This window comes from Haplochromis burtoni, unplaced genomic scaffold (genome assembly GCF_018398535.1).
Source record: "Haplochromis burtoni strain Fernald_Lab_line unplaced genomic scaffold, NCSU_Asbu1 Contig_312, whole genome shotgun sequence".
NCBI lineage: Eukaryota > Metazoa > Chordata > Actinopteri > Cichliformes > Cichlidae > Haplochromis > Haplochromis burtoni.
The window spans coordinates 110,663-124,893 of NW_024582673.1; the positions used below are offsets into that span (position 1 = coordinate 110,663).

At 41.9% G+C, this 14,231-nt stretch overlaps 2 protein-coding genes across 2 annotated transcripts in view; one reads left to right on the forward strand and one right to left on the reverse strand.

Moving 5' to 3' along the window:
- The window catches only part of prpsap2 (phosphoribosyl pyrophosphate synthetase-associated protein 2), a 22,764-nt gene extending 17,565 nt beyond the window's left edge, over window positions 1-5,199 (reverse strand). The window contains exons 1-3 of the mRNA XM_005941799.3: window positions 5,064-5,199; window positions 2,433-2,593; window positions 1,289-1,341 (exon numbers count right to left, since the gene is read on the reverse strand). Of these exons, the coding sequence (XP_005941861.1) occupies window positions 1,289-1,341; window positions 2,433-2,515 (136 nt within the window). The 5' untranslated portion in view covers window positions 2,516-2,593; window positions 5,064-5,199. The remainder of the gene's footprint in view (window positions 1-1,288; window positions 1,342-2,432; window positions 2,594-5,063) is intronic.
- Window positions 5,200-9,787: 4,588 nt separating this feature from the next.
- Window positions 9,788-14,231, forward strand: part of caskin1 (CASK interacting protein 1) — a 118,002-nt gene continuing 113,558 nt past the window's right edge. The window contains exon 1 of the mRNA XM_042228226.1: window positions 9,788-10,722. Within this exon, the coding sequence (XP_042084160.1) occupies window positions 10,629-10,722 (94 nt within the window). The 5' untranslated portion in view covers window positions 9,788-10,628. The remainder of the gene's footprint in view (window positions 10,723-14,231) is intronic.

Consider the following 14,231-nt stretch of genomic DNA (forward strand, 5'->3'; position numbering starts at 1 on the left):
TTTCAAGCACTTTTAAGCACCACATCTGAAATTCAAGCACTTTTCAAATCCTTGAAAATTCAATTATGCATTTTCAAGGATTTCAAGCACCCGTACGAACCCTGTCAAACCCATTCCCAAACACCAGTAATGAGAGAAACTGTTCCAGTGGCGAATAATGCGAAATGCTTCGCATTCTACTGCTTAGAAACTTTTAAAAGTCAGCACAGTCATGGCCCAGTACAAGCCCAGTACAAGCCCAGTACAAGCCCAGTGGACGGTTGTGATCTTCTAAGAGGAAATTCATTTGCAACGGGAACAGACTCAGTTGAAACGGTGACCTTGTGTCTGGCACTGCTGTCATGAAAGGGGAACAAGAAGTGTTTCAGTTTCTGCTTTAAACACTCTCACAAGCTCAACGATAAATTTAAACCTACACTTTTGAAGCATTTTATTAAATGTACAAGGAGAAAACTCCACAAATACAGGCAAAAACACTTATATAGTATGTTCCATTTAAATTTGTCACTTTTTAAGGGGAACATTTTTTTTCAAGAAACCTAAATTGTGTGACTTGCAGCTGATTAAAGGAAGTTTTTGTACAAAAATCAAAAACTTTGTTTCTAAACGTTTGAGATATTAAATATAGGATGGCAGTACTAACTCTTGGGTGGGTGAGAAGGATTGAATAATACTAATAAAAAATGTCACGACACTACATATCATACATTTTACAACAGACTTGAAAGAATTCAAAGAACATGAAGCTTTAACTTTGAAGTTAAGGTAACCTGATGACAAACACAGTAAAACTAGAAATCATTTTTCAGTTTGCAATTTACACGATCTCGTCCGCTTTAGTTCGGATGAGGTTTGTGTGATAGAGCCAAGACGGCACCAAAAGGCTGTAAGCTTCATGTATTTAGAATTACAGCCGCAGCTAACAGCATTCCCCAGCACTTATTACTTCCCGTGGCCTGGTCATCTAATTGTCAAAAGCCCAGAGAATTAATTTTGTTCCAAAACAGTTGCAGATATAATTTTTGTTAATCGACAAAGCAGTGAGCTACATATAATATTCTTTTTTATGCAGATGATGCGTTTCCAACTCTTGTATAACTCCTGTACTCTGCCTTTATAGAGGTTTTCACTGGAACCTCATTCTCAGCATTCATTACTCGCAGAGCTATTTCCAAATAGAATATTTTCATTTAAGCATTTTCTAGCTGCTACAGCTTTAAACTAGAAACTTTAAACTAAATGATTGTTTTTAAAGAATCTTGTAGCATGTATTATTATATGAGCTTACCTCTGTTAGCTTCCTGGTACACCTGCACCTTGCCAAGCTCCACCCCTAAACGCCTGAGAAAGAAAATGACAAAACAACAGTAAATAAGTTTGTTTAAAGTTGAAACAAAAAAATGAATTTTTAAAAAACAACCCACAACCAAATATATGTATAACATTTAAAAAATGTACTATTCATTTGGAAATGCAATAAGAAGCAGTGTTTACATCCTGGTGCACAGTGAGGTATTTAGTGTCCACTAAAGTAGCCAAACACTGTTTGTTCTATAAACACATGCAGACTCAGATGTCCTTGTGCAGTCCAGGTTTGGACTCTGTGCATTTAAAGTACGTTTGGACTGTAGGAATTTTCGGTTTACACAGAACATGATGAAACACTAACAAAGCAACCACACGTTCTGTTAAAATGAGGCTACACACCCTTTACCCATTATTATTTTAGCTCTGCAGACAGCTGTCTTTTGAGTCTTTTATCTCCCTTTTAATTAGAAAACGGTTCCTTTTTTAAAGGCTTATGCAATGATGGGAGTTAAACGTATTTGATGAGCTGGTGACAGGGAAGGTGGGCAGGACAATCATCCTGTTGTTTTGGGAAGGTGGCTAAAAACAGAAAAGACAGCACATAAGGACTGCGTATGTAGGCTCATGCTATCAATAAACACACATGTTAAACAGAAGAAGCATTTAAAGCTCCAGGTGGATCTCCAGAACTGGGAATATAAGGTCATCCTTAATAATCATTTATTTTGGCACTCTGGGGTAGTACAATTTATGTAGACTAGAAGACTCTGAACATGAACCTCATAAAGAACACACCTGAGTTACAGAAAGAAACCTTATGCATCGACATTGATCATTTTCACTGTTTAAACACACACTGTGAGAGGGGCATGTATAATCTGACACCAAGCTGCAGGAAACTGTCATTATTAACCGTTACTGTTGTTGAGTGATTACATTTTGCTAGCTTTGAGGAAGCAAGAGCAAAACATGTCTTCTTGACACATGTGAGTTTAAATGTCCCTTTTTTACCATATGAGACAAAAGAAAGGAGACCGAGATTCTCCTGGGAGGACGTGTATGGGCTTTGACTCTAAAATAACCCGTCTTGCTTTGTGTGTCTGAGTGCATGTCTAAGAACTTACTCTGCAATCCTCTTGCCCAGCTCACGGCTCGAGGGGTGCGAGTTGGCGGTGAAGATGACCAGGCCACCCTTGGTGTGGTTCATGTCTCTGGGGTCTCGGCCGCTGCTCTCCCCACACTCAGGCAGTGGATCCCTGGGCACCCACGCTGCACTGAGCCCTTCCTGTAACAAAAGAGGAGGGCGGTTACTTCCTTTAAAAAAAGGTCCTCCAAAAAATGGAAACAGGAAACAGATTTGGTTTAGTCCTTAAAGACGTACAGTCAAAATGCCACCTGTAAACTTAATGACTGCAACATCCTTTAACACCTCAGTTTATAACATTGATTACAAGCTTAACATGTAAACTTTTTATGAAATCTAGAAGGAAAATAAAAAATAGACAGAAAAAATAATGGAACAAATCCTAGATTTAAAACTAAAACCAACGTTGTCGTTTTACTGATGTCAAGTCCAGGAACCATTTTTCTTCTAAATGGTTTAGTGGTCACTGCCAGACTTCCCTCTTTTTAAATGATCGAGAACAGTGCTTAGTTTCAATGCACAGCAATCACCACTCTCACAATTACTGAAGTCTGACACTCACTCTGCAAACTGATGTTTCTGGTAACAGCAGCCTCCACCACTGAGCGACAGCACTGTAGGATTCATGGTAGAATCCTTTTTTCCACAATATCATGAATAAAATGCATATTTGTTAAAACAACATTGGCTCTCACAAAGAATCATGTGATCCTGCAGAAAGCAGATACCACAGCTTTGCAATGCAAGCCCCGTTTACCCAGTCACACAAAGGTCCTTTTTCTATGCCCGTCTCACATGTGCACTTCAATTCAATTTATTTATAGAGCGCCAAATCACAACAAGTCGCCTCAAGGCGTTTTATATTGTAAGGTAGACCCTACAATAATACATTTAGAGAAAAACCCCAACACTCACATGACCCCCTATGAGCAAGCACTTTGGCGACAGTGGGAAGGAAAAACTCCCTTTTAACAGGAAGGGTTAGAATCTGGCAGAAGCAGGCGGGGGGGGGCAATCTGAACCGGTTGCAGCCGGCCGTATGTGCACACATGCTCACACTCCAGTAGTTGCACTGGAAGCAACTGGGGGTTCATTATCTTGCCCAAGGATATTTTGACATCCAGACTTGGTAGCGACTGGTAGACAACGATCTACCCCCCAAACCACGGCCGCTCCAAATCATTAGCCAATGAGCAAGTGCTTTCATCCATACAGTCTGCTTGGTTTTGTTTGTTTTTGTTTTACAACCAACACGCATCTCAAGAACAGGACTTCAGAAACCAATGGCTGACATCACAGAAGTTGCATCCATGTTTTATAACAACTATGATCCAAATATATGCAACTCCCGCCAAGTTAAACCATTTCAATAAAAATATACCAAACATCTAAATGTACAAAGTCTAGAAGACTAACATTATGTGACAAAGTAACATTTAATGGTTTCAAAATTTTGGTTCCCCAAAACACAATTATTAAAGAAGGAAGAAAAAAACAGAAAAAGACCCAGTGTCCCACTCACTGGATAAAACAAACAATGGCAAACAGCCCAGGAGAAAGAGAAAGAGAAATATGTGGCCAATGTGGTGGCTGCAGCAGCATTTAGGACAGTAAATGGTAATCATGCAGTTTTTTGTGCGCACTTTGAATTGATTTAAATTTGAGTATCAGATTACCACGTTGTGGGACTGGGACAGGTGGTTTGTTGTTCATTTTATTTGCTTGTCTTTGTTTATGTTAAAATATGATAAATATATTTTCTTTTTAAGGTAAGAATTAAACAAAAAGGAAATAAGCTTTTATTATGGGGGGGCTCCTTATCTTTTTTTTTTAAACACAACACTATCCACATCTACTCAGATGCCACTTTTAGCTTAAAAATTCATGCTTCTCTTCGCAGTGCCTTACACGTCTGTCTTGCTGAATAAAAGGACTTGCATATGCATTAGAAACAAAAAAAAGGTTATAGTTTGGAGTATATGCAGCAGGAAAGGCTTTTAAATAGGTCTGCTTGTGCATGCACATTAAAACTGTAGAACAATAGAGAAAGCAAAGAGACTGGGAAACAATGAAGTGTCAATACAAACCCAAATGTATGCGACCACTCTATTAACTATTTATTTAAATACAAAATACTGTTTTGAGAGGTGCACGACGTTTAATAAGGTACCTCTATAGCATGTAATAGGTGGTATAAACAGTACAAACAGTCACGACATTAGCTTCCTCGTGTTGCTAAGCTAGTCGGATTTCACAGTGCATGATGCCATTTGTTATTCGGGAATGAATACGTTAAGAAGTCAAGCTGCGTGGTGAAACTGTGTCTGCCATGACTATTATACACAAGAAAGTAGAGTAATAACAGCCCATTCAACCCCAGCTACCACCAAAATGTATAGCTGTAACATCATGATATAGCTTTAGGCTAGCCTGTGTTACCATAAGTACTAACGCGATAGCTCAACACATAATCTTGGCAAGCCAAAGCTCCTGAATGCGCGAGTTGATTCTTCACGCGTCGGAAAGCAAGCCTGTCTGTACGGTAGGCAGAAAACACAACCATTTTTTTTTTTAATCCAATAAATGAAGCAAAACTAACACGACTCCTCACCAGCTTGTGTGTTAGATCCGGTTACAACCTGCAACCAACAGTATTTGATTATACGAGCCTCCGTCGGGCTCTTTCCAACCTGTTCCCCTGACTCGAACAGACTGTGAGGTTCGGTTTTGACGGACGTATGACTCAACCAATCAAAGACTAGAAAATTCTAAGGGATCGGCCTTAGGCTGCATTCAAGTACTCCGAAAAATATTATATTTAAAACCCGTAGACAAGACGAGTTATTGGAGAGAAGCGATTTTTTTTTATCATTAGTCGCAATTTCATTTAAAATGCTAAACGGAATACATTTTTCAGCGAGGTTTATTAATATGTTCTATTTCTCCTTCATGTTTATTCGCTAAATCTTGTTTCAAATTGCCTACAACTGGGGTTGGCTAATTTTCAGAATTTCCTGAAGATGTTGAACTCAACCTTTACTGCTGTCGTAGTGACACATGATTTTCAAAACACTGAGCAATAGCAATGGCTGCTCGGTCACAAGTGTTTTATAATGTGATTTGCCCCTTTTGTTTAGGTCTTTATGTATACACAGGTACAAATTACTAACGAAGCCAACCATATACTTATATATTTACTCATATATTAACCACTTTCTACATAAAACTAGGTGTAAAATCCCCAATGCTTTTATCCACCATAGATCTCTGGGAGACAGAGGTTCAAAGACTACCCAATAAAGGTGTGTGCTCTTGGACCGGCCACTTGAGGGCACTCTGTTTTTATGGAAGCTTCACACGAACACTCCCAGCTCCAGCACATGCTACATGAAGTGACTTTCAAGCTTTAAATAAACACGATTTCATGATGTAAAACAGTCCTGCTGCCTAATTAGAATTACTACATTTCCCCCCTATAATTTAACCCTTATTCATGTGACCCAGACATGTAGATGAGTACAGACAAATCAAATGTAGTTTGAAGATATTTATTTCAGTGGAAAAAAACTCTTGTTTTTCTCCCTTTTTCTCATTCTTTGTTGTGAATGTGAATTTCACTAAAGTGTCAAGTGAAAAGTGTCAACACGTGCTCAAAGATATAACAAGAAAGACAGGATCCACTTCTCTGAGACAAGTGGCTCATGAGTGTCCAGTGTACATATATTGAATCCCCTTCTGAAAGCCTCTGCACTTAGCAATAACAGGAGATATGCAAATAGAAACAGGGGGGAGGGGCTGCAGGTAAGCACTCTCTAAGTAAGCTTCTATGCAGCAGGCATTAGCATTAACACGCCTCTGGGGTAGTGTGGTTCTTTTGCATTGACAGAGGCATATTTATAAATACTCTACCGGTACCATACGGGCTACTCTTTAGAGTTCTTACATAACTCGCTGGTTATGTGGAGGAGGAAGAGAGCAGCATCCAAGTACTGCTCACTGCCCACACACACACACACACAATGGAGAAAAAAGTGAAATAAAAAACGTGGAGGAGGGTGGAGAGGGAAAGAAAACATTAGATTTTGCAGTTGGAAGTCAGGGTCAAATTCTGCAGTGTGTGTGCTCTCTAATTGTCTTCATGACCGCAGCACATGCTGCATGTGTACGAGTGATTATCCCAAAGATCACAATGATTTTTGGCAACACAAGTTTTAACACAAACAGGCCTGATCTTATAGATTTCTTTTCATTAGTTTTGAAGGAGAAGCCTCGGATAGTAACAGTACAATTAGCCAAGTACTTTACTGAATTACAGCTTCCCTGTGCTTCTAATTTGTTCAAGTATTTCTCTGTTTCTGCTGCTTCGCATTTCAGCACCACTGTATTTTGGATGACAACACCATTCTTTGAAGGCTATATGTGCGGCTAACAGATGTTGTTCAAGACAAAACTACCCAGCAGCATATTAGTAATCAAAATAACTCCCACCTATAATATCAAATTGATGTACATGTTAATAAATCAAATGTTATGATCCATTAAACTTCATGCACTTGATTCTGCATAATTGAAGTGCATGTCGAAGCTAAAACATTTCAAAGTACAAGTACTACTTCTACTTAAAGGGTGTAAATACCCATTTCTGTACTTTGCAAAGCAGTTAGGCTGCTCGGTGCAAAGCCAATTTCATGTCCATCCATCCATCCATTCGCTTCCGCTTATCCTTTTCAGGGTCGCGGGGGGCGCTGGAGCCCATCCCAGCTGTCATAGGGCGAGAGGCGGGGTACAACCTGGACAGGTCGCCAGTCTGTCGCAGGGCCAACACACAGGGACAGACTCACTCGCACATTCACACCTAGTGACAATTTGGATTATCCAGTTAACCTATCCCCACAAGCTGCATGTCTTTGGACGGTGAATTTCATGTCATATTTCATATATTTGTATGAGGAAAGAAGGAGCTGAAAAATTGTGCCCAGTGTTTTTGTTCACCACATTTACTTCTGATCAAAGAATCTGAATTCCCGTGCCACCCCAATGAAATCAATAAGTTCTAATCAATAAGTAATTTTTAATTAAATTAACAAGCTTCAGTGGTGTGGCACAGTTTTGGGTCGGTCAGCCTCAGAGCAAGACAGTCATGTAGGCGTGAATGTGAGCATAAAAAGTTGTCTTCTCTCTGTGTTGGCCGTCTATCCAGGGTGTAGCTGCCTCCTGCCTCCTGACAGCTCGGACAGGCTCCGCCCCACGATGCTGATTTGGATAAGCAGAAGAATATGAATGAATGAATGAATGGATGGATGAATGAATGAATGAATGGATGGATGAATGGATGGATGGATGGAAGATCCTGTAAGCTATGCTAAGCTAAACTAACTTGCTGGAGGTAGTAAAATCATATTTGTAGTATTTGAGCTAATGCTCATAATGACAACGTTGATAAACATGCCAACGGTTAGCAGATCTTTACAATCTTACTCCTGCTTTTAACATGTAAGCCATTGTTTAAAAAGCATCAATGTGAGACACTTATGGCTTTGTAGTAAAAATATAACTGCTTTGATGGCTTTTCTGAAATTCTTTCACCTATGAGATATTTAAAAAACTATTTTCTTTATTAAAAGTAGAGGTAGGTTTGTGTGAATGTCTTCTAGCTATCCTTGTCATTTATTGGTCACTTGGTCTGCTACTTGTCCCAAACGTTGGTCCCCTTTTGTTGGCATTCCTACAAAAATGTCGGGAAGTTCATCCAAGGTTAGCCTCAGCCCACTGAATTCACTAAGTTAAGCAATATCTTCTTACTGTGTGTTTTTAGAGAAATTATGTAAGATACTCATGTGACTTGACAAACTCAGACTAGTGAAGCCCCACGTAGCACCAGATTATTGTCCAGATTTTTGCACTGAACAAGGAGTGTGGGCTTTGTCTTTGAAGAGATCTCCACTGAGCAGTAATGCCAAACATCAGCTGCATTTGTGGTTTTGGTGCTGATTAGAAATTTCTAGCATTTTAGCATTTGGTTAATATTACTCTTGGCATTATAGCTGAAAGCACGTGTATGTATTTTCCTCTAAGTTTAAATAGTTGTTCATAAGATCACAAACACACGCCTATATCTTGATTTCATAAAAGTATATTTACACATATTATTAACATTAAAAAAACATCTGAATTAAAAGACTTGAGCAGTGTGTGACTCAGTTACCTATCGATATTTACACAACGATTAAAAATATCAATGGAAAAAAGATAAAGGTGAAAATGAAGCATTGGCCAAACAGCTGGTTAAATATATTACATTCAGAGATTCTCATAGATGCTAATCTGAAGGTGCTGCTGAGCATGCACCTGCTCAACTTGTCTGTTTTAGTCGTGATACATGGTCAGAGCTGCCATCCCCTCTGACCATGTATCATTCCATCATCATCACAGTTTTTCTTGCTACTGTACTAAACAAGTTATCAATAACTTTTTTCACACTCCATCTTCTCTAAACCACACATAGCGGTTAGCAAGAGGAAACTTATTTATTATGATGATAAATCACAGAAGCTTGTTTGCCTGCTAATGTTAGCTGTGCTTACACACAAAGTGCAGACTGTAAGTCGTCTCAGAGCAGTGAAAGTAGAGACAGCAGCAACAAGCTGGTCTCCCATCAGTTTACCATGAAAGAGCAGTTGCTTATTCACAATGTGCAAACCACCAGAAAGAAGTGTCTAGCTTCTCAGCTTGATCAGCTCAAGTAACGGGAAATGGACGTGCGGGTAAAATGGAGACAACTTAAGTTTCCTATGAGCACAAAACAAGTGGAGCTTTCAGCAACAATAACTCATTGCAGCACAAGATGGCAGAAAGGTAATCAGCTAGGAGCTTTATGACCGCTATGTCTATTTTTGGATTTGACAAGGTAAGCACTGATTGCCTTGCTTGCCCTGATGGAATGCCATTGGTATATGGAGCTATATGGGTGGGGGTTTAATTTCCTCAAAAAATGTTTTATGTAACACAATATAGTGGGTTAAATGAACAAAGTGCTGATCCTAGTAGTATTTATCCAATACCAATGCCAAGTTTATTAGTGATACTTGCCTTGCCTTGAGGCCTTAAACATCTATGTAAAAAAGAAGGTAAGTTTTAATACAAATCTGAAATTGTTTGTGTCGTGCAGCTTTGAATTCAGTCTAACTCTTAGGCTAGAATGCAGGTGTGTAGTCTGATAAGACTTCATCGCGCCAATAAGCAGAAAGGCGTGGCACACCTCCACTCTCTCTGTGTCTTCCTCAATAAATCTCTGCAGCCTCTGCCACAGAAACAGGGCCAGAGAGAGAGACGAGGAGGAGGCGGGAGAGCATCGCGCTCCTGGTCCGCCCACAACTTTCAGCACGAGCCATTTAGCAGTGTGAGCTGGCCCAGCTGTAGAGCGCGCGGGCACGTGCACGTGCCCCCCTTCACTACCTCTGCACACCCCTACCCACCCACCCCACTCGGAGAAAATCATTACCAAATAGCGAGCGCGAGCGCACGCGGAGCTGTGGCTGCAGCCGCGTCACCGCTGGGCTGCGTTTACGACGTAAAGCACACGAGCGGCACATCCTCGGCAGATACGAACAGGCGCGCACCCGCCTTCAAACGCACAACCATTTACGCGCAGTGTGTCTGAGCCTGCGAGGCTTCTCCGTTTGACTCCTTCCTCCCGGTGACCGTCGGTTAATCGTTTAATATCGAGGGCAGCTGCAGCGGGGGTGAGACCGAGGAGCCGGTGAGGCGAATCCTGGAACCCCCACCTCTCATCCGCTCCGTCAAAATACGACGCACGCGACGACGCCGCGCGGCTGCTGGGATCTCGAGCGGCCCGTTAGCCTCCGGTCCCGTCTCCATTCAGCAGCGCTGCACGTAGCCGTGGGAGAACCCGAGAGCATCCCTCCATCCCACCCAGCCTATCCCCACCCCCCTCCCCTCTTTCTCTCCCCCCCCTCTCTCTCTCTCGCTTTCAGCCCCTCTGGACCCGTGCTATGCCGGAGCTCTAGGGGAGAGAGGAGGGGGGGTCTCATCAAGCCAGGGACCTGGGGGGGTGGGAGGAAGGAGGCTTTTCGTGGCCGGGGTGTAGACGTACCCTCCGCGTGGCGAGGCGCCTCTGTATCGGAGGATGCTGGAATAGAGCGGCCGAGCGCGGAAGATGGGAAAGGACCAGGAACTGCTGCAGGCGGTGAAGACCGAGGACCTGCTCACCGTGCAGAAGCTGCTGCAGAGGCCCCGGCCAGGGAAAGCAAGTAAGACAGTCGGTTCTCTCCCACTGCAAAGATGAGAACACAGCTGTGGATTTCTGTTGAAACCCTCCCCTATAGATGCCCGTGTTGAGCCATGGGCAAAAGCTTTCTCTCACATAGGAGCTGTTCACCGCTGAGATGATGGTGATGTGTGGAGGCTGCATGTGTGAGTCTTCTGGGAGACAGGGGTTTGCATGCATCGGGGTGTATCCGAGAAGATTAGTGGTGTGATTGGAGAGTGGCAGCGCATCTTCAAACCCCTGTCTCTGTACACTGCAGCACAGAGAGAGGGAGGGAACACAGCGTGTGTGTGTTTGGATCTGTGTGTGACCCTGGCTCTCCAGTGACATGATACTGGTGGCCGTGTGATAGTTAAGGTTTCAACATCACAATCAGTGTGACACGACTCCCAGTGTTCTTCTTTTATCCTGCATACTGCAAGGCTCGCTTCACGACTGCTCCTCTAATGGTTTTTTTCTCCTTCAGGCAGTGTAGCACTACAACATCCAACAATGTTTCACTTGCACAGCCCACTCTAATGTGTGGGCAATACAGAGAGAAGCCAGAGAGAGCTGCAGATAGATCATTCTGTAGAGGCTGGCGGTGGCTTGCTGATACTTCCACTGATATATAACTGGCTGGTCCAGTTGTGAGCAGACAGCGAGGGGTAGCGTACAGGCCGAGCTGCAGGAGGTAGAATTTGCACAAAGGCATAACAAGTAATTCAGCTTTAACTCTTGTAATTATTTTTATAAAAGCTAGTTGACACCAAGCCTATTATCCAATTACTATAATTGTTCTGCTTGGGCAGGTACGCAGCAGCATCTGAATTGGTGCTTACACTGGAAACAGCAGGTGGGCCTCATTTGAATAAGAAGAGGCCATGCTAATGACAAATAATGGTCCACATTTGAGCCCCTATTGCAAGTGATGACTTTATAAATTCACTTGTCAGTCTGTTTGTGTACTGAGTAACACTAGAGCTTTATTGTACTTCTTGACCTCTGTGTATTTAAAATGACTGGTGTTGGCTAACATAGCGGCTGAATATTCTCTTCTTGAAGACGCTGCACATCCACTCCTAAATATTGTGCTTACAGCCACTAGATTAGTTGGAACTACGTCTTAAAATAATATCTAATCGGCCAATTACATCACAGAAAGGAAATGCATTTGTCATATTTAAAATCCACATCCTCACATGCATGGTTTTGATTAATCAGTCCTCATCTTATCTTAAATACCTCATAGTACCATATCCCCCTATTAGAGCACTTCACTCTCAGACTGTGGGTTTACTTGTGGTTCCCAAGATATTCAAAAGTAGAATAGGAGGCAGAGCCTTCAGCTTTCAGGCCCCTCTTCCGTGGAACCAGCTTCCAGGTTTGACTCGGGAGTCAAACACCCTCTCTATTTTTAAGATTAGGCTTAAACTCTCATTTTTGATAAAGCATATAGTTAGGGCTGTACCAGGTGACCCTGAATCCTCCCTTAGTTATGCTGCAATAGTTCTAGGCTACTGGGTGCTTCCCATGATGCACTGATGCACTTTCTTCCTGTTAAAGGGGAGTTTTTCCTTCCCACTGTCACCACATGCTTGCTTTTAGGGGATTGTCTGATTGTTGGGGTTTTCTCTGTAATATTGTACCTTACAATACAGAGTGGTTTGAGGGGACTGTTGTTGTGATGTAGCTCTATATAAATATAAACTGCATTGAATTCATAAGGTTGTAACTTCCCATACCCCATTCAGTCGTCTATTTCACTCTGTATGAGACCATAAACTACAAAAAGAGCATTATATTGTTAGTTATTCTAGCAACTGAAAACAGAAGCTCGTCAGGAGGGTGTTTACTGGGATTAAAATCAAATAAGAAGCAGGACCATTTTTACCTTGAGTTCAATACAACTGGATTTCTTCTGGGAACCAGTTCAGTTGACCCTACTGGGCATGAAAAAGATTGCAGGTTTAAGATGCTTATCCTTCATTTTCAGACCTGAAAGCTCTTTTCTGTCTTTTTCTGGGTCAAGAGGACCTGCTGAAGTTCAAAGCACGAAAAGGGGAAGAAAAGTCGATTTAGGGGAGTTTGAACGTGTCGTGGCTCTCGGTGTCAGATGAGCTGATTTAACCTTTTTAGAAACTCGTGAGCTGTTGGGATTTTATGCACACAGAAAAAGGGATAGAGAAAGAAGATAGGTTTAAGTGAGAAGTGGTTCTCTGGGGGAAAGGTCTCATTCGGTGACATAGCTTAGAGAAGCATGACCAGATGTGTTTGAGGCGTGCAGAAGAGCGTTTCTGAATGCACAACATGTTAAAGCTTTGAAACAGGAGCCCACATTGGAACCAATTGACTCAGCTAAAAACTGGTAACTACAGCTGCAGCTGGACAAAACTGGGCATAAAAAGATCTCATGAGTCTTGATTTCTGCTGCAATATCGATACTTTAACATGAACAGCGTAAAGGATGAGAACCTTTAACGCTGTTGATGGTTTCTTAGTGTGGGGGATATTGTCTTGGCACACTTTGGGCCACTTACTGCCAATTGAGCATCATTTTTAGCCGGTGCTGTTCATAATCATGTCCATTCCTTTTTATCTTTCCATGGCTACAGTGTTCTCGGCCACTTTAACAGGAAAATGTGCCACATCACAAAGCTCACGTCATCAGTCTAGTTTCTCGACGATGACAATGAGCTCGTTGTACTAAAGTGGCCTCTGCGCTCACCAGATCAGGGTGGTGGTGTCATGGGAGAATCGCATCATGGAAGTGGTGCCCTGTGCGATGCTATCATATCAATAAGCACCAGAAACCCGGAGAAATGTTTCCAAGAAACTTGTTCAATCCATACCATGAAGAATCAAGGCAGTTCTTAAACCCAGCCCAGTACAAGCCAAGCAGAACTTCAAAGTAGTCGGTGGACCATTAAAGATGTAATAAAAGTGGAGCAGCGGCGACCTGACCAGCCTAGAAGTGAGACAAACATCCCACCCATCCAACTCCTATGTGTGTTTAAGTTCTTTTATAAGTCGCAGGGTTCTGTACCTCAGACGGCAGTGCTCACTCTGCAGGATTAAGCGAAGCATATGGCTTCATAACAGTGTGTAGCAATTAGCGGGGTTCACTGCATTGATGCAGGCGCTGGAACAAAAGTCTACAGCAGAGCAGGAAACCCCCTGGATTATAAACAGTCTGTCTACTGCAGAAAAAGACAGGCGTGACTAGAGCAGGGCGATATGGCCAAAAATATTTATCACGATATATATTTGAAAATTTGTATACATGGTTATGCTCAGGATATGTCAGCCCATTTCTACTGGAAATGCCTTTTGGTTAAACTTTCAGCAAGGAATTTGCATTTGCACTGTTACATTTTTATAAAGCTTTAATGTACATAAAAACCAGCTTCTTGTTTAAGTGAAAATAAATGGAAGGTTGTCTTTTTGCGCTAGTAATGTTGTGGAGCTGTATTTTGTCTCGCATCAATTATATCGTCAGTTATATCGTTATCG